This window comes from Rhinopithecus roxellana, chromosome 19 (genome assembly GCF_007565055.1).
Source record: "Rhinopithecus roxellana isolate Shanxi Qingling chromosome 19, ASM756505v1, whole genome shotgun sequence".
Lineage (NCBI taxonomy): Eukaryota > Metazoa > Chordata > Mammalia > Primates > Cercopithecidae > Rhinopithecus > Rhinopithecus roxellana.
Window position 1 is genome coordinate 72,115,200 of NC_044567.1, and position 23,425 is coordinate 72,138,624.

At 51.9% G+C, this 23,425-nt stretch overlaps 1 protein-coding gene and 1 long non-coding RNA gene across 2 annotated transcripts; one reads left to right on the forward strand and one right to left on the reverse strand.

The window, feature by feature from the left end:
- Positions 1-6,311: 6,311 nt before the first annotated feature.
- Positions 6,312-16,203, forward strand: ASB16 (ankyrin repeat and SOCS box containing 16). Its single transcript, XM_030924115.1, has 5 exons — positions 6,312-6,994; positions 14,390-14,399; positions 14,480-15,023; positions 15,394-15,507; positions 15,970-16,203. The coding sequence occupies exons 1-5, from the start codon at positions 6,643-6,645 to the stop codon at positions 16,153-16,155; spliced, it is 1,206 nt and encodes a 401-aa protein (XP_030779975.1). The 5' UTR covers positions 6,312-6,642; the 3' UTR covers positions 16,156-16,203.
- A 3,096-nt stretch (positions 16,204-19,299) lies between these two features.
- On the reverse strand, positions 19,300-23,322 carry LOC104654707. The gene is made up of 3 exons (XR_004055133.1): positions 23,111-23,322; positions 19,451-19,642; positions 19,300-19,357 (listed from the first exon to the last, which is right to left on the reverse strand). It is a non-coding gene; the product is annotated as an uncharacterized LOC104654707 (long non-coding RNA).
- Between the last annotated feature and the right edge of the window lie 103 nt (positions 23,323-23,425).

Consider the following 23,425-nt stretch of genomic DNA (forward strand, 5'->3'; position numbering starts at 1 on the left):
TTTCACCATGTTGGCAAGGCTGGGCTTTAACTCCTGACCTCAGGTGATCTGCCTGCCTTGGCCTCCCAAAGTGCTGGGATTACAGACGTGAGCTACTGCGCCCAGTCTAATCTTTGTGTTTTTAGTAGAGATGAGGTTTTACCACTGTTGGCCAGGCTGGTCTGACACTCCTGACTTCAGGTGATTCAACCACCTCAGCCTCCCAAAGTGCTGGGATTACAAGCGTGAGCCACCGTGCCCGGCAATTTTTTCGAGACAGGGTTTCTCTCTGTCACCCAGGCTGGAGTGCAGTGGCACAGTCATAGCTCACTGCAGCCTTGACCTTAATGGGCTCAAGCAATCCTCCTGCCTCAACTTTCCAAGTAGCTGGGACTACAGGCAGCACCACTATGGCTGGCAAATTTTTAAATTTTTCGTAGAGACAAGGTCTCACTATTGTTGCCGAAGCTGGTCTCAAACTCCTGTGATCCTCCTGCCTTGGCCTCCCAAAGGGCTGGGATTACAGGTGTGGTCTCCCCTATTATTGACACCTTATGTTAGTATGGTACATTTGTCACAGTTGATGAACCATTAATGATTAGATGATTAGACTGGGGTTCTGGGTTTTGGAGAGGAAGACCAGAGGTCAGGTGCCATTCTTGCCACATCTTATCAAGGGTTCATGCTGACTTTGATCACCTGACTGAAGTAAGCTTTGCCAGGTTTCTCCACTGTAAAGTTACTCCTTTTTCTTCTTTCTGTACTGGACCCTTTGGAAGGAAGTCTCTGTGTGGAGCCCACATTTAAGAATTGGGGAATTGTGTTCTACCTCCTTAAGGGCAGAATATCTACACAGTTTATTTGGAATTCTTCTGCGTGGGAGATTTGCCTGTTCTCATTTATTGATTCATCCATTTATATCAGCATGGACTCACAGGTATTTTACACTTTGGGACATGATCTCAAACTACTTAATTTTGTTGCCAAGCAACTCTTCATTGCTGTGGCTTTTTTTTTTTTTGAGATGGAGTCTCGCTCTGCCGCCCAGGTTGGAGTGCAGTGGCACAGTCTCAGCTCACTGCAAGCTCCGCCTCCCGGGTTCACGCCATTCTCCTGCCTCAGCCTCCCGAGTAGCTGGGACTACAGGCGCCCGCCACCAAGCCCGGCTAATTGTTTTGTATTTTTAGTAGAGTTGGGGTTTCACTGTGTTAGCCAGGATGGTCTCGATCTCCTGACCTCGTGATCCGCCTGCCTTGGCCTCCCAAAGTGCTGGGATTACAGGCATGAGCCACCGCGCCCGGCCGTTGCTGTGGCTTCTCTGTACCACTTTTCAGACTAGAGGTGGACAAGGGGCATGGGTGGAGTGTAAAAGGTCTAATACCAAGTTGCCAACCTTGTTTTCCTTTCTGGAAGGAGAGTTGGGAAAACTCTCCCAACTCATGGGCAAGAGGAAGCAGGTTAAAGAGCCCAGTTTGGGCCAGGCGTGGAGACTCACGCCTATAATCCCAGCACTTTGGGAGGCCAAGGTGGGAGGATCACTTGAGCCCAGGAGTTCAAGCCCAGCCTGGGCAAGGTGGTGAGATACTGTTTCTTGAATAAGTAAATAAATAATAAATAGCAGGCTGGGCGTGGTGGCTCATGCCTGTAATCCCAGCACTTTGGGAGGCTGAGATGGGAGGATCACGAGATCAGGAGATAGAGACCATCCTGGTTAACATGGTGAAAATACAAAAATACTAAAAATACAAAAAAATTAGCCAGGCATGGTGGTGGGCACCTATAGTCCCAGCTACTCCCCAGGCTGAGGTGGGAGAATGGCGTGAACCCAGGAGGCGGAGGTTGCAGTGAGCCGAGATTGTGCCACTGCACTCCAGCCAGGGCGACAGAGTGAGACTGTCTCCAAAAAAAAAAAAAAAAAAAATAGCCCTGTGTGACTGCCAGCCCCTCCTGTCTTAGGCTCAGCCTGCACTAAGCAGCTAGGAGACAGAGGCCTTCCATGGGCATGGGCTTGGCACTCCTCTGCGGGGAAAGCGTTAATCTCCTTTTCCCAAAGAGACTGATCCCATGGATTCCAGTTTTTTTTTGTTGTTGTTTTTAGAGACATGGTCTCACTCTTTCACCAAACTGGAGTGCAGTGTAGTGGTGTGATCATGGCTCACTGCAGTCTCGATCTCCTAGGTTCAAGCAATCCTCCTATCTCAGCCTCCCAAGTAATGGACTACTGGTGGGTGCCACCACGCCCAGCTAATTAACAAAATTTTTCTATAGAGATGGGTCTTGCTGTGTTGTCCAGACTGGTCTTGAACTCCCAGGCTCAAGTGATCCTTCCCACCTCAGCTTCCCAAAGTGCTAGGATTACAGGTGTGAGCCACAGCGCCCCACTGGATCCCAGTCTTAAGGCTGAAGTGAGTAAGTGCTTTGAGAACTCCATGTTCACTTACCTGCTGATTACAGCAGGGCCCTGTTCTAGAAGGCTTCTGTGCCACAAGGTCAGGGCAAGAGGGGGCTAATTCCCCTGCACCCTGGTCCCTTCACATTCCAATTGGGTCTTTCTTTTTTTTTTTTTTTTTGAGGCGGAGTCTCACTCTGTCACCCAGGCTGGAGTGCAGTGGCGCGATCTCCGCTCACTGCAGCTCCGCCTCCCAGGTTCACGCCATTCTCCTGCCTCAGCCTCCCAAGTAGCTGGGACTACAGGTGCCCGCCACCTCGCCCGGCTAATTTTTTGTATTTTTAGTAGAGACAGGGTTTCACCGTGTTAGCCAGGATGGTCTCGATCTCCTGACCTCGTGATCCGCCCACCTCGGCCTCCCAAAGTGCTGGGATTACAGGCGTGAGCCACCGCGCCCGGCCCCATTGGGTCTTTCTACCTGAACCTACCATGCACTTCTTTCTCTCCCACCTTCCACTCCCTGCTAACTCCCCATCTACAATGGGATCTTCCTGCACCTAAACCCCCACAGCTGGGAGTGGCGGCATGCAACTGTAGTCCCAGCCACTTGGGAGGCTGAGGTGCGAGAATCGCTGGAGCCTAGAAGGTTGAGACCAGCCTGGACAACATAGGGAGATCTCATCTCTAAAAAAATAAAAGTCCCCCCTGTGCCTTGGGCCTGTTCCCCATTCTCGATACCCATGAGCCCCTGTCTCCCTGCTCAGTCCTGATCAATCCCACGCTCACCTCCTGGCTTCTCATGTGCTTCACCACCCCCCACAGGCTCTGAGCTCCCAGAAGGCAGGCTGGGCATCTGATCACCTGGCCCTTTTCCCTCCAGGTTGAAGTCAAGGCCTCCTTTCTCTGCCCTCAGGAAGCTAACGCTACAGACAAGGGGACTGAATACAGTGGTATCTCGGGACTGAGCTGTTAGGGTACCTAGCTCCTTCAGGCCTGTGTGGCAAGAAGGCAGGGGAGAGGCTAGGCTATGACTGTTGTGTGCCTCAGGGAGGAAGCGGACGCCCACCTGCCTTCATCCCTCTTGGTCCCACCCAGCCTTGCCAGATTCTCAACCCTGGGAACCCAGCTGTGGGTGCCCAGCCAGGTCGTTGGCGGGGCAATTAACACACCGAATGGGTGCCAACAGGGTTAATCTCGGCTGCATTTATAGAGGTGCCTTTCTCTGAGAACCTCGAAGCTTTGCTTTGTATGATCTCATTCCTCTTCTGGAATCCCCCACCCTGGAATGCCACCAATAGGCTGGGTCCAGGCAGAGAATGGGTGAACAGGGGGGTAAGGGCAGTGCCAGAAAAAGCCCAGGCTGCTGCCACCCACTTGGGCAGGCAGGTGGATGGACAAGTGTTTGCTCTGGCAGAGAATAGGGACCTTCATTCAATGCGCTACACATAAAAGGCCCGCGTGCCATAAGCCAAGTGCTCGGACTGTGCCAGGGCCTGCTCTGGAGCCCACATCCAGCATGGCAGACCCACATCAACAGCACGGATAGGTGTTTTACAGCATGCCCCTGATTCCTTCAGGAGTGCAAACTGGGCAGCGGCTGGAACTATAGGAGTCGGGCAACGAGTTGCCGCAGAGACCTCAGAGCAGGTGACCTTAGGGGTAGATCCTCGGGAAGGGGTTGAGGGAATTCTGAGCTAAGGGAATGGCCTGACAGGGAACAGTTGTGGGGAGCCGTGTGTGATGAGGATGCCTATCCTACGTGAGTGGCATGGGGTCAAACCAAGGAATTGGGGGCTTAATTGAAAAGGGCAGGCCGGGTGCAGTGGCTCACACCTATAATCCCAGCAATTCAGGAGGCCAACTTCGGAGGACTGCTTGAGGCCAGGATTTGGAGCCCTATTTAAAAAAATAAAAGGAAAGAATAGGTATTGGAAGTCAGCGGAAGTTTTAAAGCAAGGGAGTTAACCATTTTAGATCATTCCGGCAGCGGGGCAGAAGGGATATAGCCAGAGGAAGAAACACCGGGTGAGAGGCTGAGTTGATTCAGGTTTAAGGCATTGCACTGAGGGGCTGAACTTGAGGCGGCGCCTGAAAACATGAGGCTGGGAGCTAGAACTTGCTTGTGGGAAGGGCCTAGGGAGAGGAAGAAATAAAAGACCACTGGGCAAGGCGCTGCTGCAGGGCCAGGAGGCAGGACAGGCATCAGGAGGAGCCCCAGACGCAGAGGGGACAGACCAGCTCTGCCTGCAGGCTGCTGTGCACTGAGTGAGCTCAGGATTTGCAGAAGTTTTGAGGCAGTGCCCTCCCCTTCCCCAGCTTGTGTGGTTTCATGGCTTCATTCCTCCCCCTAGAGGCTCCTGGAAGCACAGCTGCTTTTTCTTAAGAGAGAACAGGTCTGTGGCTTGAACATCTCAGGTCCATTCCCAGAGTTTCCAGCTCAACCCCTTGGCTCTCCTCAGGCCAGCCATGTAGCCCCCTTAACAGCTGGGTTAAAAAAATAAATCAAGAACGATTGAAGGGGCTGGGAACTGTGGCTCACGCCTGTAATACCAACACTTTGGGAGGCCGAGGCGGGCAGATCGCCTGAGGTCAGGAGTTTCAGACCAGCCTGGCCAACATGGCAAAACCTACTACTAAAAATACAAAAATCAGCTGGGCGTGGTGGCGTGTGCCTATAATCCCAGCTACTCAGAAGGCAAAGGCAGGAGAATTGCTTGAACCCCAGGAAACGGAGGTTGCAGTGAGCTGAGATCACACCACTGCACTCCAGCCTGGGCGACACAGTGAGAGAGAGAGAGAAAAAAGGATGATTGAAGGCAGTTTCTAGAGACCAGTCTGTCCTGCTTAGAGAATGGGGGAGGCTGCCCAGTGGCTGCAGCAGCTGAAGCCAAAAAGTGCACCATCTTTTTTTTTTTTTTTTTTTTTTTAAAGAGATGGAGAGGCGGGTGCGGTGGCTCATGCCTATAATCCCAGTACTTTGGGAGGCCGAGGCAGGCAGATCACGAGGTCAGGAGTTCGAAACCAGCCTGGCCAACATGGTGAAACCCTGTCTCTACTAAAAATACAAAAAATAGGCCGGGCGCGGTGGCTCAAGCCTGTAATCCCAGCACTTTGGGAGGCCGAGACGGGCGGATCACAAGGTCAGGAGATCGAGACCATCCTGGCTAACACGGTGAAACCCCGTCTCTATTAAAAATACAAAAAGCTAGCCGGGCGAGGTGGCGGGCGCCTGTAGTCCCAGCTACTCCGGAGGCTGAGGCAGGAGAATGGCGTAAACCCGGGAGGCGGAGCTTGCAGTGAGCTGAGATCCGGCCACTGCACTCCAGCCTGGGAGACAGAGACAGACTCTGGCTCAAAAAAAAAAAAAAAAAAAAAAAATAGCTGGGCATGGTGGTGGGTGCCTGTAATCCCAGTTACTCAGGAGGCTGAGGCAAGAGAATCGTTTGAACCCAGGAGGCAGAGGCTGCAGTGAGCCAAGATTGCACCACTGCACTCTAGCCTGGGCAACAGAGTGAGACTGTCTCAAAAAAAAAAAAAAGATGTAGGTCTCAGGATGTTGCCCAGGATAGTCTCAAACTCCTAGGCTCAAGCGATCCTCCTGTCTCGGCCTCCCAAAGTGCTAGGCTTACAGGCATGAGCCACCATTCTTGGCCCAAAGCACAACATCTATGTGGGGTTCTGGCTCTGCCTCTCACAAACTGTGACCCTGAGCCAGTCGATTACTTTGCAGATGCTGGGAAGAGCTGCTCACCTACTCAGTAACTCTGTCTTGACCTCCCCTTATGTCCTGTACTGAGATCAGTCCTATCTCCTCCATGTGGGCCAGTGGTGACTTCTGCCCCCGAGCCAACATCAGAGAGGCTGGAGGCACCTTGTCTTCCTCCCAGCCTTGCCCATCTCCATGACCTTTTCGCGCACCCCGGACCTTGCCAACCCAAGATGCTCTAGCTAGAGATGAAGGTGGATGCAGATGCTGGGGTTCAGGGGTGGCCTCAGCTGAGGGCCTGCTGACCAACCAAAGGGTATCAGTAGGGGCAGGGGCTGGCCCTCACCCTGGGCTGGGGGTTGGGCCAGCAGCTTCTCAGCACCAGGATCATGACTCTGAGCAAACTGTGTTTACCAGAGCAGAGAAGGATCTATTTATAGCCTCAGCTGCTGCTTTCTCTGGCTCACGGTGGAGGGGGCAGGGTGGCTTCTCAGAGCAAGGGAGGTAGTCGGGTCGAGGGAACCTGGCTCTGCCCAGGTGCCACTGCTCCAAACCCTGGGCCCCATCCATGGCAAGGGAGACCTTCCCTTTCACCTCTTCCACGCTGCGCTCTCTCCGCCTACAGCGGGAGTGGCTGGAATGGGAGGACCGGCGGCGGGCAGCTGCCCAGCAATGCCGGAGCCGCAGGTGCCCGTCAAGTCCCCGGGCCCGACTCACTAGGCCTCACCGTTCCTGCCGAGACCCAGCTGTCCACCATGCCCTGTTCTCCGGCGACCTGCAGCAGGTCCAAGCCCTGTTCCAAGATGAAGAGGCCGCCAACATGATTGTGGAGACTGTGAGCAACCAGCTGGCCTGGTCAGCTGAACAGGGTAGGGAGCACCAGAAGAGGGCAGAAGAGGAGGGAGAAAGAAGGGGAGTGGGTGGGGAGGGGGGAGAGTCTAGGCTCCCCCTTCTCTGCAGACCACAGACTATAGCAGCCCTTTCCACCACCCATCCTAGCTCCCTCCTAAACAGAGATGAGGCAGAGTTAGCAGTCTGTATGTCTTTTAAGAATTAAAAGTTGGCCGGGCGCAGTGGCTCACGCCTGTAATCCCAGCACTTTGGGAGAACAAGGCGGGTGAATCACGAGGTCAGGAGTTCGAGACCAGCCTGGACAACATGGTGAAACCTTGTCTCTACTAAAAATATAAAACATTAGCATGGTGGCGCACACCTGTAATCCCAGCTACTTAGGAGGCTGAGGCAGGAGAATCGCTTGAACTCGGGAGGCGGAAGTTGCAGTGATCCAAGATTGTCCCACTGCACTCCAGCCCAAGCGACAGCATGAGATTCTGTCTCAAAAAAAAAAAAAGGTAAAAGTTATATTCTTGGCTTGAGCACGGTGGCTCATGGCTGTAATCCCAGCACTTTGAGAGGCCAAGGCGGGACTACTGCTTTAGACCAGCTTGAGCAACACAAAAGACCCCATCTCCACAGGGGAAGAAAAATACATGTGTATATATATGTGCATAAATTCTACTGTAGAGGCATCTGCCATGAATTTTATAACTAGCCCCCAAATCAATTGGGTAGATTTTTTAAAAACCATTTTAAATAGCAGTATGATGAACATCTCTATGTACTTGCCAGATGATATCCTTAGAATATATTCTGGCTAGGCTGGGCACAGTGGCTCACGCCTGTAATCCCAGCACTTTGGGAGGCCAAGGCGGACGGATCACGAGGTCAGGAGATTGAGACCATCCTAACATGGTGAAACCCCGACTCTCCTAAAAATACAAAAATTAGCTGGGCGTGGTGGTGCGAGGTTGTAGTCCCAGCTACTTGGGAAGCTGAGGCAGGAGAATCGTTTGAACCTGGGAGGTGGAGGTTGCAGTGAACCGAGATCACACCATTGCACTCCAGCCTGGCAACAGAGTAAGACTCTGTCTCAAAAACAAAAACAAAACAAAACAAAAGGGCCGGGCGTGGTGGCTCACACCTGTAATCCCAGCACTTTGGGAGGCCGAGACGGGCGGATCACGAGGTCAGGAGATCGAGACCATCCTGGTGAACACGGTGAAACCCCGTCTCTACTAAAAAATACAAAAAAACTAGCCAGGGGAGGTGGCGGGCACCTGTAATCCCAGCCACTCGGGAGGCTGAGGCAGGAGAATGGCGTGAACCCGGGAGGCGGAGCTTGCAGTGAGCTGAGATCCGGCCACTGCACTCCAGCCTGGGCGACAGAGCGAGACTCCGTCTAAAAAAAAAAAAAAAAAAAAAAAAAAATTAGCTGGCCATGCGGCACCTGTAGTCCCAGCTACTCAGGAGGCTGAGGCAGGAGAATCGTTTGAACCTGGGAGGCGGAGGTTGCAGTGAGCTGAGATTGTGCCATTACATTCCAGCCTGGGAACAGAACGAGACTCCGTCTTAAAAAAAAAATACGGCCGGGCGCGGTGGCTCACACCTGTAATCCCAGCACTTTGGGAGGCCGAGACGGGCGGATCACGAGGTCAGGAGATCGAGACCATCCTGGCTAACAGGGTGAAACCCCATCTCTACTAAAAATACAAAAAAAAAAAAAAAAAAAAAAAAAAAAAACTAGCTGGGTGAGGTGGTGGCGCCTGTAGTCCCAGCTACTCGGGAGGCTGAGGCAGGAGAATGGTGTGAACCCAGGAGGTGGAGCTTGCAGTGAGATGAGATCCAGCCACTGCACTCCAGCCTGGGTGACAGAGCGAGACTCCGTCTCAAAAAAAAAAATACATATATATATATATATATTCTGGCTAGCGGGTCTGTCCAGGTTAACTAAATACCTTAGCTGAGATCACCAAGATCTCAAGATTGACAGGAGATTGCTTAAACCCCACCCATGGATCTGGGGCTTGAATCCTTGGGAGAGCATGAGCTCTGGAACTACAGGTTCCAAATTCCTGCTTGGCTGTGACCCTACCAGGGCATCCTGGTCTTGTCCTGCAGCTTGTCCAGAATCCCCACGATGGAACTCAGCCTTAATTTCAAGTCTACTAAGAAACAAAACATCTTTACTCAAGATTTAGAAAAGCCAGGGACAGACTGTGCTGCCATGCAAACAATTTCTAGTTTGATATGAGGCATCTATGCCTTTTAAACAAGTCCCTGACCACTGCCACCATTCAAATCCAACACTAGTCCCACGATTACCCTCTCCTCATTCTTTTCCCATCCCCACCTCTTATTCTCCCCCTTCTCCTTTCCCCCTATTTCTGAAGGGGTGGCCTGCCCCTCCTCACCTGTGGGCGTTTCTTGTTAGGTGGAACGAGAGACTTGAGAAAAGAAATGAGACACAGAGACAAAGTATAGAGAAAGAAAAAGTGGGCCCAGGGGACCAGCGCTCAGCATACAGAGGACCCACGCCGGCACCGGTCTCTGAGTTCCCTTAGTATTTATTGATCATTATCTTTACCATCTTAGAAAAAGGGAAGTGGCAGGATAATAGAATCATCGTAAGGAGAAGGTCAGCAGTAAGACATATGAATAAAGATCTCTGTGACATAAGTTTAAGGAAAAGTGCTGTGCCTTGATATGCATATGTAAACATCTCCATAAACCTTTTTAGTGCATAAAGAGCAGCATTGCGCTAGCAAGTCCCACGTTCAGCCCTAAGGCAGTTTTCTCCTTTCTCGGTAAACAGAACATACAATCGGGTTTTACACTGAGATGTTCCATTGCCCAGGGACGGGCAGGAGACAGATGCTTTTCTCTATCTCAACTGCCAAGAGGCCTTCTTTCCTCTTACACTAGTCCTCCTCAGCACAGATCCTTCACGAATGTCAGGCTGGGGGACGATCAGGTCTTTCCCTTCCCACGAGGTCATATTTCAGACTATCACATGGGGAGAAACCTTGGACAATACCTAGCTTTCCTAGGCAGAGGTCCCTGCGACCTTTGGCAGTGTACGTGTCCCTGGGTACTTGAAATTAAGAGAATGGTGATGACTTTTCACAAGCATACTGCCTTCAGGCACTTGTTTAACAAAGCACACCCTGTACAGCCCAAAATCTGTTAAACCTTGAGTCACCACAGCACATGTCTCTTGCAAGGACAAGGTTGGGGGTAGGGTCACAGATTAACAGCATCTCAAATACAGAACAAAATGGAGTCTCTTATGTCTACTTCTCTCTACATAGACACAGTAACAGGCTGATCTTTCTTTTCCCCACAATTTCCATCCAACCCTCCTTGCCCCAGAAGTATCCCAGAACTCAGTTCTGCTCTTTGGCCACTCCCAAACTCAGCTCCACTCCCCTTTTTTGTTCACCCAAGACCAAGGTGAACATTTTTTCTTTTTCTTTTTTTTTTTTTTTTGAGACGGAGTCTCGCTCTGCCCAGGCTGGAGTGCAGTGGCCGGATCTCAGCTCACTGCAAGCTCTGCCTCCTGGGTTTACGCCATTCTCCTGCCTCAGCCTCCCGAGTACCTGGGACTACAGGCACCCACCACGTCGCCCAGCTAGTTTTTTATATTTTTTAGTAGAGACGGGGTTTCACCGTGTTAGCCAGGATGGTCTCGATCTCCTGACCTCGTGATCCGCCCGTCTCGGCCTCCCAAAGTGCTGGGATTACAGGGTTGAGCCACCGTGCCCGGCCGAACATTTTTTCTTTGAAAAAAAAATTTTTTTTTTTGAGATGGAGTCTCGCCCTGTTGCCCAGGCTGGAGTACAATGGTACGATCTTGGCTCACTGCAACCTCTGTCTCCCGGGTTCAAGCAATTCTCCTGCCTCAGCCTCCCAAGTAGCTGGGATTACAGGCACTCACCACTATGCCCAGCTAATTTTTTGTATCTTTAGTAGAGATGGGGTTTCACCATGTTAGCCAGGCTGGTCTAGAACTCCTGACCTTGTGATCCACCCACCTCGGCTTCCCAAAGTGCTGGGATTACAGGCATGAGCCACTGCACCCAGCCCTAAATATTTTTTTTCCTTTTTAAATTAAAAAAAAAAAATAGCCAGGCACGGTGGCTCACACCTATAATCCCAGCACTTTGGGAGGCCAAGGCGGGCAGATCACAAGGTCAGAAGTTCGAGACCAGCCTGACCAACATGGTGAAACCTCATCTCTACTAAAAATAGGCCGGGCGCGGTGGCTCAAGCCTGTAATCCCAGCACTTTGGGAGGCCGAGACGGGCGGATCACGAGGTCAGGAGATCGAGACCATCCTGGCTAACATGGTGAAACCCCGTCTCTACTAAAAATACAAAAAAAAAACTAGCCGGGCGACCTGGCGGGCGCCTGTAGTCCCAGCTACTCGGGAGGCTGAGGCAGGAGAATGGCGCGAACCCGGGAGGCGGAGCTTGCAGTGAGCTGAGATCCGGCCACTGCACTCCAGCCTGGGCGACAGAGCGAGACTCCGTCTCAAAAAAAAAAAAAAAAAAAAAAAAAAAAAAAAAAAAAAAAGGATGGTCTCGATCTCCTGACCTCGTGATCCGCCCGTCTCGGCCTCCCAAAGTGCTGGGATTACAGGCTTGAGCCACCGCGCCCGGCCTACCTGGCTATTTTTTAAAAAATTATTATTTTTAGTAGAGACATAGTCTTTCTACGTAGCCCAGGCTGGTCTCTGACTCCTGAGCTCAGGCAATCCTCCTGCCTCGGCCTCCCAAAGTATTGGAATTATAGACATGAACCAATATACCAACACTGCCACTTTTTTTTTTTTTTTTTTTTTGAGACGGAGTCTGGCTCTGTCGCCCAGGCTGGAGTGCAATGGCCAGATCTCAGCTCACTGCAAGCTCCGCCTCCCGGGTTTACGCCATTCTCCTGCCTCAGCCTCCCGAGTAGCTGGGATTACAGGCGCCCGCCACCTCGCCCGGCTAATTTTTTGTATTTTTAGTAGAGACGGGGTTTCACCATGTTAGCCAGGATGGTCTCGATCTCCTGACCTCGTGATCCGCCCGTCTCGGCCTCCCAAAGTGCTGGGATTACAGGCTTGAGCCACCGTGCCCAGCCTTGCCACTTTTTTTAAGGTTGGCAGTTTCTTGGAGTCCCTGCATGAGGGTATTTGCACTTTTACAATCAGGTCACCGGGCGCGGTGGCGGGCGCGGTGGCTCACGCCTGTAATCCCAGCACTTTGGGAGGCCGAGGCGGGCGGATCACGAGGTCAGGAGATCAAGACCATCCTGGCTAACACGGTGAAACCCCGTCTCTACTAAAAATACAAAAAATTAGCCGGTGCAGTGGCGGACGCCTGTAGTCCCAGCTACTCGGGAGGCTGAGGCAGGAGAATGGCGTGAACCCGGCAGGCGGAGCTTGTAGTGAGCTGAGATCACGCCACTGCACTCCAGCCTGGGTGACAGAGCGAGACTCCATCTCAAAAAAAAAAAAAAAAAAATACAATCAGGTCAACAGACAGGGTGGCAGGTAAGGATCCAAGGGCTCCTGGAAGACTCTCCACTGCCCACAAGCTGGGGACCTCTCTCCGCTACATCTAGATGAGGTCCAAGAAGTGGTCCACATTTGCCAGCCCTTTCTTGGGTTCTTACAGGCATTTGGTGTGCCTTCCAACAGACTTCATCTTTCTAAGTAACGTGAGAATGCCCACTTACTGGAACCCTACTGGGCGAGCTTTGGAGTGTTACTTAAATTTAGTATTTGAAGGCCGGGTGTGGTGACTAACACCTGTAATTCTAGCACTTTGGGAGGCCGAGGCAGGGGGATCACGAGGTCAGGAGATCAAGACCATCCTGGCCAACATGGTGAAACCCTGTTTCTACTAAAAACACAAAAATTAGCCAGGCATGGTAGTGCATGCCTGTAGTCCCAGCTACTTGGGAGGCCGAGGCAGAAGAATTGCTTGAACCCGGGAGGTGGAGACTGCAGTGAGCCAAGATGGTGCCACTGTACTCCAGCCTGGGCGACAGAGCAAGACTTGGCTCATGCTTGTAATCCCAGCACTTTGGGAGGCCAAGGCAGGTGGATCATGAGGTCAGGAGATCGCGACCATCCTGGCTAACACGCGGTGAAACCCCATCTCTACTAAAAAAAAAAATGAAAAAATTAGCTGGGTGTGGTGGTGGGTGCCTGTAGTCCCAGCTACCCAGGAGGCTGAGGCAGGAGAATGGTATGAACCCGGGAGGCAGAGCTTGCAGTGAGCCGAGATCACACCACTGCACTCCAGCCTGGGCGACAGAGCGAGACTCCGCCTCAAAAAAAAAATTTAGTATTTGGAAACAAAAATTAGCCTATGATTAGAATTTACCAAGGAGATAATTCAGTAGCTTATGGAAGACTGGCTGCTACTCACATCTTGGCTACAGAGCAAGACACCTATGTGGAATATGTGAGCAAGAATTTTGGCCATTTTGGGAAAGGGTATTTGGTTATCAGGGTTTCACTGAGGATGGTGGATCTGCTCCTGAGTTTCCAGAAGCTGCCGTTCTGGCTTTTTAGTTGTAAGTTACTGTTAGTTTGGTTTCATCATTATTAATTTAGTTTGTTGCATGTTTGGTTTACCCTGCAGTAGGTAAGGATGCATGTTTGCTGCCACAGTGTTCTGGTCTATAATTTTCCCTGGACCTGGGAAACATGTGCTCTCTAAAACCTGTTTTTGTTGCTGTTTTTCCTTTGGTTTTGTTTTCTCTAGGAGAAAGTGGAGGAGGGTGGCCCCAAGTGCCTGCCTTTGCTTGAATGATTGTGGCCTGGTTTAGAAGAGTGGTCTTTTAAGTGTGAGGGCAGAAATAAAATATTATAACTTGTATTTTTGTTTTGGTGCATACTTTTAAATTTTCTGTGTTTCATAACGTACACAGAAGTGGGTTTTCCAAATTTTGTGCTATCAAAATGTTAGGAAATAAGGCCTGGTGTGGTGGCTCACACCTGTAATCCCAGCACTTTGGGAGGCCAAGGCAGGAGGATTGCTTGAGCCCAGGAGTTTGAGACCAGCTGGGGCAAATGGTAAGACCCTGTCTCTACAAAAAATAATATAAAATCTATTAGCCAGGTGTGATGATGGTGCCCACCTGTGGTCCCAGCTACTTGGGAGGCAGAGGCAGGAGGACTGCTTGAGCTTGGGAGGTCCAGGCTACATGAGCTCTAATTGCACCACTGCACTTCAGCCTGGGCGACAGAGAGGGACCCTGTCTCCAAAAAAAAAAAAAAAAAAAAAAAAAAAAAAAGTTAGGAGACAACTGAGACAGAGTAGACTCTGGGAGGGACTGTCTGAGGCAGTGAGTACTATTTCTGGTGCAGCCACTAACTTGCTGTGTCCTTGGCTGCACAAATCACTTCTGGGCTTAAGTTTTTCATATGAAAACTGAAGATGCTTCTGGTAGCTCTCAGCACCTTCCAGTTCTGTTGTCTGTAGCGGGGCTTGTGTGACTCTCATGGAGGACACCAGGTAGGACCTCAAGGTGAAAGGGGTGGAAAGAGAAGGGAGGGTGACAGCAAGCTGAAGGGGTCCCAGGCCTTCAGGATTTTCCCCGGGACCTTGCTCTCTTGTCCCCAGGTGCGCCAAGTTGCTGCTGGAAGCGGGAGCGACGGTGAACCTGGCGGCAGGCGAGAGCCAGGAGACGCCCCTGCATGTGGCGGCGGCGCGCGGCCTGGAGCAGCATGTGGCTCTGTACCTGGAGCATGGCGCCGACGTGGGCCTGCGCACCAGCCAGGGCGAGACGGCACTGAACGCGGCGTGCGCTGGGGCCGAGGGCCCAGGCAGCTGCAGGCGGCACCAGGTTGCGGCGCGCCGGCTCCTGGAAGCTGGAGCTGATGCCCGGGCGGCCGGGCGCAAGCGCCACACGCCGCTGCACAACGCCTGTGCCAACGGCTGCGGGGGCCTGGCCGAGCTGCTGCTGCGCCACGGGGCCCGGGCTGAGGTCCCCAATGGGGCGGGCCACACACCAATGGACTGTGCGCTGCAGGCCGTCCAGGACGCCCCCAACTGGGAGCCCGAGGTCCTCTTCGCTGCACTGCTGGACTACGGGGCCCAGCCTGTGCGCCCTGAGGTGCGCTGGGAGACCCTGAGATAGGAGGCTCCTGTGTGGGGGAGCCCACGGCTGGAGCTACTCAGCCTCTGGGGAAGAGAGAGGGTCTAAGAGACTGAAAGCCCACCCTCAGTGGCCAGGGGGCTGTCCCCAGCTTGGGAGGGGGAAAGAGGATTCTGTGAGAGAGTCCAAAGGAGGGAAGAGCCCCAGAGGAAAACTGGGGCCAAAATGTTTGAGCACTTGAGGGTGGAGTAGACAGAAGCACAGAAAAGGGAAGAGAGACTCAGACCTTAGCCCCCCAGATTAGGCTAGGATTGGCCATGTGGGTTGAGACTTGGGTCTGCCCTCGGCTGCGGGAGGCATGTGCCCAATACGCTCTTTTGACCCCTAGATGCTGAAACACTGTGCCAACTTCCCTCGGGCCCTGGAAGTCCTGCTTAATGCCTATCCTTGTGTCCCATCCTGTGAGACCTGGGTGGCGGCGGTGCTCCCAGAACTGTGGAAGGTATGTCTGCCTCAGGGCCGAGATGGGGAGGAGGGATGAGCCACAGGTCTATTCCTTCAGGATCAGCGTCATGGAGGGAGCAGCAGGAGGGTCCCTGGGTAGAGAGGATGGGCTGAGTGGTACCTCCCCCTGGTACCCCAGGCTGACCCCCTAACACCACACACCTCTCCTGCCTCCCTCACTTGCATCAGCACAGACATTTATCTGGCATCTCTAACTTGGTGGGCACTGTGCTAGCCTCTCTGGGGTGGGAGTGGGTGCAGACATAGTGAAGACCCTTCCCTGAAGTGGAGCCCCAGCCCCCATTATCACTGCAGGGCCTCTATGGTTCTGAATCTGAGTCCTTTGAGACACACGAAACACCCAGGTGGGTGCATGCTGCAAAATCCCAGGACCCTCACCACTGGGTTGCCCCCAGATGGTAGGGCAAGGGTCATGTGACCCTCTTTTACTCTGGTCTAGGAGCACGAAGCCTTCTACAGCTCGGCCCTGTGCATGGTGAACCAGCCAAGGCGGCTGCAGCACTTGGCCCGACTAGCTGTGCGCGCTCGGTTGGGAAGCCGCTGCCGGCAGGGTGCCACCCGGCTGCCACTGCCCCCGCTCCTCAGGGACTACCTGCTGTTGCGTGTGGAGGGGCGCATCCAGTGAGCCCCATGTCAGGCTGTCCCATGGTGTGTTCTGCCCTTCCCACCTATCCCCGCCTCCAACCCGGGAGGACCAGTTCCTGGCCCTCTTTTCTTTCTTTCTTTCTTTTTTTTTTTTTTTTTTTTTTTTTTTTTTTGAGGCGGAGTCTTGCTCTGTCACCCAGACTGGAGTGCAGTGGCCGGATCTCAGCTCACTGTAAGCTCTGCCTCCCGGGTTTACACCATTTTCCTGCCTCAGCCTCCCGAGTAGCTGGGACTACAGGTGCCCGCCACCTCGCCCGGCTAGTTTTTGTATTTTTAGTAGAGACGGGGTTTCACTGTGTTAGCCAGGATGGTCTCGATCTCCTGACCTCGTGATCCGCCCGTCTTGGCCTCCCAAAGTGCTGGGATTACAGGCTTGAGCCACCGCGCCCGGCCATTCTTTCTTTTTTTTTTTTTGAGACCTAGTCTCACTCTGCTGCCCAGGCTGGAGTGCAGTGGGGCTATCTCGGCTCACTGCAACCTCCGCCACCTAGGTTCAAGCGATTCTTGTGCCCCAGCCTTCCGAGTAGCTGGGGCTACAGGCGTGAGTCACCACACCTGGCTTTTTTTTGAGACAAAGTCTCGATGTTGTCCAGGCTGGAGTGCAGTGACTCGATCTTCGCTCACTGTAAGCTCCGCCCCCCGGGTTCACGCCATTCTCCTGCCTCAGCCTCCCGAGTAGCTGGGACTACAGGCGATCACCACCACGCCTGGCTAATTATTTTGTATTTTTAGTAGAGATGGGGTTTCACAGTGTTCACCAGGATGGTCTCGATCTGACCTCGAGATCCGCCCACTTTGGCCTCCCAAAGTGCTGGGATTACAGTCGTGAGCCACTGTGCCTGGCCTAATTTTTGTATTTTCAGTAGAGACAGGGTCTCACCATGTTGGCCAGGCTGTTCTCACACTGACCTCAGGTGATCCACCTGCCCTGGCCTCCCACAGTGTTGGGATAACAGGCATGAGCCACTGCGGTCAGCTGCCTGCCCCTCTTTTCTGTACTCCATGTGCTGTTCTGGTCCACCTCATCCCTCCATGGGCTTCTTGAGACACCTGCTGACCTCTAACCGGACCTGAGCTTTCAGACCCTCTCTCCAGCAGGAAGGGCTGCAGACTCTGGCCTGTTCCCAGACTCGGCCTTTACCTCCCTCCTCCTCCTGTGTTGACCAGCCTGGCCAACATAGTGAAACCCTGTCTCTACTAAAAACACAAAAATTAGCTGGGCATGGTGGTGGACGCCTGTAATTCCAGCTACTCAGGAGGCTGAGGCAGGAGAATCACTTGAACCTGGGAGGCGGAGTTTGCAGTGAGCCAACATCGCATCACTGTACTCCAGCCTGGGCAACAGAGTGGGACTTGGTCTTAAAAAAAAAAAAAAAAAAAGTAGCCAGGCGTGGTGGCGCATGCCTGTAGTCCCAGCTACTTAGGAGGCTGAGGCAGGAGAATTGCTTGAACCCGGGAGGTGGAGGTTGCAGTGAGCCACGACCACGCTATTGCATTCCAGCCTGGGCAACAAGAGCGAAACTCCGTCTCAAAAAACAAAACAAAACAAAAACAACTCAGTAAAAGAGAGCCTCTAGCCTCTGCCAAATTATTTGGCCTTCTTTTTTTCTTTTTTTTTTTGAGACGGAGTCTTGCTCTGTCGCCCGGGCTGGAGTGCAGTGGCCGGATCTCAGCTCACTGCAAGCTCCGCCTTCCGGGTTTATGTCATTCTCCTGCCTCAGCCTCCGGAATAGCTGGGACTACAGGCGCCCGCCACCTCGCCCGGCTAGTTTTTTGTATTTTTAGTAGAGATGGGGTTTCACCATGTCAGCCAGGATGGTCTCGATCTCCTGACCTCGTGATCCGCCCGTCTCAGCCTCCCAAAGTGCTGGGATTACAGGCTTGAGCCACCGCGCCCGGCCTTATCTGGCCTTCTGACTTCCCTTCTTCCTTCCAAGGTTCATCTCCAGCCTTAGTAAGCAAGTCACCAGTTGCTGGATGTGACCTGCTCCTCTTTGTTTTCAGGTTTTGCATGCGTTATTCCCACCGCTTGAAATACTCTTCCATATTTTTTGGTCTGGTCAAGGCTGATTTGGCCCTCAGGACTCAGTTCCAATAGCACTGTCTCTGCAGAGCCCTCCTTGGTACTTATTTAAGTGCCTGTGTCTGTCTCAACTAGGCTGAGATTGGAACTGTATTTCTTGAACGGGTATTTTGGTAAATGATTGTGGAAGGAGGAACATCCATGAGCCTGGGGTCCATCTATGTGCTCCCTCCGTCCCCAAGTGATGAATGGTGTCTTAAACAGTGGTCACCACATATGTCTCTGGGGGCCCAGCCACCAACTGCCCGAATCCCCCAACTTCTTCCTCTTGTCCCAGAGTCAAAAGTACCACAATACAGCTTTTGGAAGAAGCTTTTCAAAGCAAGCCAGTTTTTATGAGTGCAAATAAATGATTAGTGCATGAAACGAAAGTACGGATGTTGTTTGGTTTAAATGTGACAGAGGTCCCCATCATTCCATGTTCATTCCCCACCCGCTGGTGTTCTTTCAAGTTTTCTGCATTGAGCAAATGTTACAATAAAAACACAAGGGCCAGGTGCTGTGTAGTCCCAGCTACAAGGGAGGCTGAGGCAGGAGGATCACTGGACCCCAGGAGTTTGAGACCAGTCTGGGCAACACATTGAGACACTGTCCCGAAAACAATTTTTTTTTTTTTTGAGACAGGGCCTCTCTCTGTTGCCCAGGTTGGAGTGTGGTGGCATGATCACGGCTCACTGCAGCCTCAACCTCCCACACTCAAGCAATACTCCCAACTCAGCCTCCCAAGTAGCTGGGACTACAGGCATGCACCATCACGGGTCTCACTATGTGAGCCTCAGTTGCTGAGGCTGGGGAAAAAAAAAAAAGGCCCAGCACGGTGGCTTATGCCTGTAATCCCAGCACTTTGGACTTTGGGAAGCCAAGGGGGGGCAGATCACTTGAGTCCAAGAGTTTGAGACCAGCCTGGGCAACATAACAAGATCCTGTCTCTAGAAATTAAAAAAAAAGAAAACACAAAATACTTAGCCAGGTATGGTGGTGCAGATGGTGGTCCCAGCTACTTAGCAGGCTGAGGTGGAAGGATCGCTTGAGCCCAGGAAGCAGAGGTCGCACAGAGCTGAGGTCACAGCAAGCTGAGATTGTGCCACTGCACTCCAGCCTGGGCGACAGAGTGAGACCCCATCTCAAAATAAATAAATAAATAAAAATAACAGAAACACAAATCCCCTCACAGACCCAGAACCTATAGTACCTATCACAGGAGGGAACTGGGGAGGGGCTCCCAGCAGTCTTCTCCTTAGTCAGCAGTCTTTTTGCTGAGGGATCCTGGGGTCTTCAGTCCCATTACCAGTTGGAATTACACAGTGGAGACAGGGATCCAAAGTCCTGGGGTCGGCCTCCTGCTGCAGCGGCCCAACCTTCCCTCCTCCAGGAGAATTGTTATCTGTGGGATTCCATTTCATCAACACAAAGACAGTTTTTTTTACCTTGCTATGCAGAATGCAACACCCCGTTTCTGGATGAAATTTGTGCTTTAGTTTTACAGAGCCAAAAGGCCTAACAGAAGAAAAAGAACTCCTCCCTAGAGAGGGAGGCTGGGAGCCTCACACTCTCTCAGAGGCAATGCTGAACTTTCTACCCCTTTACAGCAGACGGACCACAGCCAGCTCAGCCTTTTCTGATATATTTACAACTACAAAAGATACGGTTAAAAAAGAAAAATACTTGGGTGCGGTGGCTCATGCCTGTAATCCCAGCACTTGGGGAGGCCGAGGTGGGTGGATCGCCTGAGGTCAGGAGTTCAAGACCAGCCTGGCTGACATGGTGAAACCCCTTCTCTACTAAAAATACAAAAATTAGGCCAGGCGTGGTAGCTCACACCTATAATCCCAGCACTTTTGGAAGCCGAGGCAGGCGGATCACCTGAGGCCAGCCTGGCCAACATGGTGAAACTCTGTCCCTACAAAATTAGCCAGGTGTGGTGGTGCACACATGTAGTCCCAGCTATTCAGTAGGTTGAGGCAGGAGAATCACCTGAACCTGGGAGGCGGAGGTTGCAGTGAGCCGTGATCTCCTACTGCACTCCAGCCTGGGTGACAGAGTAAAACTCTGTCTCAAAAAAAAAAAAAAAAAAAATTCAGGGTACAAGGCCAGGTGTGTAAATCCTGTTGGTGAGCAAATCGCCTCTTTGGGGACAATTTGGCCACTTCCTTAAACACTGTTCCCAGTTACACAAAAGGCAGGCTACATACAGGAATATTCCTCTCAGCACTGCTTGCAACAACTCATGTTGGAGTGGTTAGACAAATCCATATTACCCATGGCAGGAAAGAACTAGGGAGGGATTCCAAGTGACCAGTATGTGTACTGCCTTGGGAAGATCTCCCAGAGTGGTTTTTATTGATTGATTGAAACGGGGTCTTTCTGTATGCCAGGTTGGAGTGCAGTGATGCAATCACAGCTCACTGTAGCCTTGACCTCCTGTGCTCCAATGATTCTTCCACCTCAGCCTCCCAAGTAGCTGGGGCTACAGGCACACACCACCAGGCCTGGCTAATTTTTAAATTTTTTGTAGAGACAGCGTCTCGCAACGTTGCCTATGCTGGTTTCAAACTCCTGGGCTCAAGTGATCCTCCCACCTCAGCCTCCCAAAGTGTTGGAATTACAGTCTTGAGCCACCATGCTCAGCTATTTTCCTTTCCTTTTTTTTTTTATTTTGAGATGGAGTCTCACTCCATCTCCCAGGCTGGAGCATAGTGCCATGATCACAGCTCTCTGCAATCTTGACCCTAGGGTCAAGCAATCCTCCCACCTCAGCCTCCTGAGTAGCTGGCTTATGGCTCACTGCAGCCTTAACGTCCTAGGGTCAATCATCCCACTTCAGCCTCCTGAGTAGCTGGGACTACAGGCACACGCCACCATGCCCAACTAATTACATTTTTTTTTTTTAGAGATGTGGGTCTCACCATATTGCCCAGTCTGGTCTTGAACTCCTGGCTCAAGGGATCCTCCTGCCTCGGCCTCCCAAGGTGCTGGGATTACAAGTATGAGCCACTGTGCCCGGCTTTGTGAATGCACTTAATGCCACTGAATTGTAAACTTAAAAATAGTTAAAATGGTACATTTTATATTATGTATATGTATATATTTATCTTTAGAGATAGAGGTCTCCCTGTGTTGCCCAGGCTGGCCTTTAACTCCTGGGCTCAAGTGACCCTGCTGAGTCAGCCTTCAGAGTAGCTGGGACTACAGGTGCATGCCACCGTGCCTAGCTATGTTTGTTTATTTATTTATTTATTTATTTATTTATTTATTGAGATGGAGTCACTCTGTCACCCAGGCTGGAATGCAGTGGCACCATCTCAGCTCACTGCAAGTTCTGTTTCCCGGGTTCACGCCATTCTCCTGCCTCAACCTCCCAAGTAGCTAGGACTACAGGCACCCGCCACCACGCCTGGCCTATTTTTTGTATTTTTAGTGGAGACGGGGTTTCACCGTGTTAGCCAGGATGGTCTCGATCTCCTGACCTCATGATCTGCCCATCTCGGCCTCCCAAATTGCTGGGATTATAGACGTGAGCCACCGGGCCCAGCAGCTATGTTTGTTTTACCACAATGAAAGGACTTACAAAAAAGAAGGTAGACACTGAAGAGAATACACAGCTGGAGTCCATTTATAGCAAGTACAAAAACAGGAAAAACTAATGTCTGGTGACAGACATCAGAACAGTGACTGCTCTTTGGAGGTTAATGGCTAGAATGTATGAAGGGGGAGGTTCTGGGGTAATTATCTATTTCTTTCTTTTTTTTTTTTTTTTTTCCCTGAAATGGAGTCTCGCTGTCACCCAGGCTGGAGTGTAGTGGCTCCATCTCAGCTCACTGCAACCTCTGCTCCCAGGTTCAAGCCATTCTCCTTCCTCAGCCTTCTGAGTAGCTAGGATTACAGGCGTGCGCCACCACGCCCGGCTAATTTTTATATTTTTGTACAGATTTCACCATGTTGCCTAGGCTGGTCTTGAACTCCTGACCTTGTGATCCGCCTGCCTTGGCCTCCTAAAGTGCTGGGATTACAGGCGTAAGCCACCGCGCCGGGCCTAATTATCTATTTCTTGATCTAAGTGCTACTTCTGCCAGTGTTCAGGTGGTACATGCCACCAAGCTTTTTGCTTATGTTTGCCCCTGTATGCATTATTTATCCTTTAATCATTAGTTCTCCAAAATCCTCAAACTCCAGCGCCTTTTTTTTTTTTTTTTTTTTTTGAGACAAGGCCTCGCTGTCGGGTGGAGTGCAGTGGCTCAGATCATAGCTCACTGCAGCCTCGAACTCCTGGGTTCAAGCGATCCTCCCATCTCTGTCTCCCAAAGCGATGGGAAAAAATGTTAATTGCCGTCGAGCGCGGTGGCTCACGCCTGTAATCCCAGCACTTTGGGAGGCCGAGACGGGGGCGGATCACCTGAGGAAAGGAGTTCGAGACCAGCCTGACCAACAGGAAGAAACCCCGTCTCTACTAAAAATACAAAATTAGCGGGGCGTGGTGGCGCATGCCTATAACCCCAGCTACTCCGCAGGCTGAGGCAGTACAATCGCTTGAACCCGGGGGGCGGTGGCTGCAGTGAGCCGAGATCGCGCCATTGCACTCCAGCCTGGGCAACAAGAGCGGAACTCCGTCTCAAAAAAGAAAAAATTTTAATTGCAAAAATCCGAATAAGTTCTTGAAAGCTGGACTTCTCCCGCTTTTTGTGCCCTAAGCCTACGCTGAATCTGTGCCTCCTTTGAAATGCTTTCCCGCCTTCTTTCTCCGGGTCCCACGCTACCTGGGGCCGCACTCTTCAAGCACTGGATGCTGACTAACTCGTCTCCTTATCTGTCTTCCCGACTGGCCCAGAGCTGAGTTTTTACTAATCCCGCTAACCTGTAGTTCGGTGCGCGTTGCAAAGCAGTAACGAATCCAATCAGCCCGGGAGGCAGACAGCAAGGCCGGAAGAACAAGGCTGGAAAGGGGAAACGTCGCACCGGCTCTGCCCAGCGGCGCCAGCCTGGGCATCCTTACGCAGACGCGAAGCCACGCCCCTTTCCCCAAGTACCTCCCCGCTAACTCCTCCCCCAGGCCCCGCCTCTCACACGGATTGTCTAAGTCCCCGCCCACCAGGCGTGGCCCCGCTCTGGGAGGACCGCAATCCCGCCAACAATGACTCCGCCCCTCCTTCCTCTGAGAAACCTGTCCCTT

Bases quoted from the DNA above. Each gene is read 5' to 3' on its own strand.
- ASB16 (XM_030924115.1), top strand. From the start codon at position 6,643: ATGGCAAGGGAGACCTTCCCTTTCACCTCTTCCACGCTGCGCTCTCTC. The intron at 15,024-15,393 runs GTGCGCTGGGAG...TTTGACCCCTAG, and splicing joins CCCAGCCTGTGCGCCCTGAG to ATGCTGAAACACTGTGCCAA. The intron at 15,508-15,969 runs GTATGTCTGCCT...ACTCTGGTCTAG, and splicing joins TGCTCCCAGAACTGTGGAAG to GAGCACGAAGCCTTCTACAG.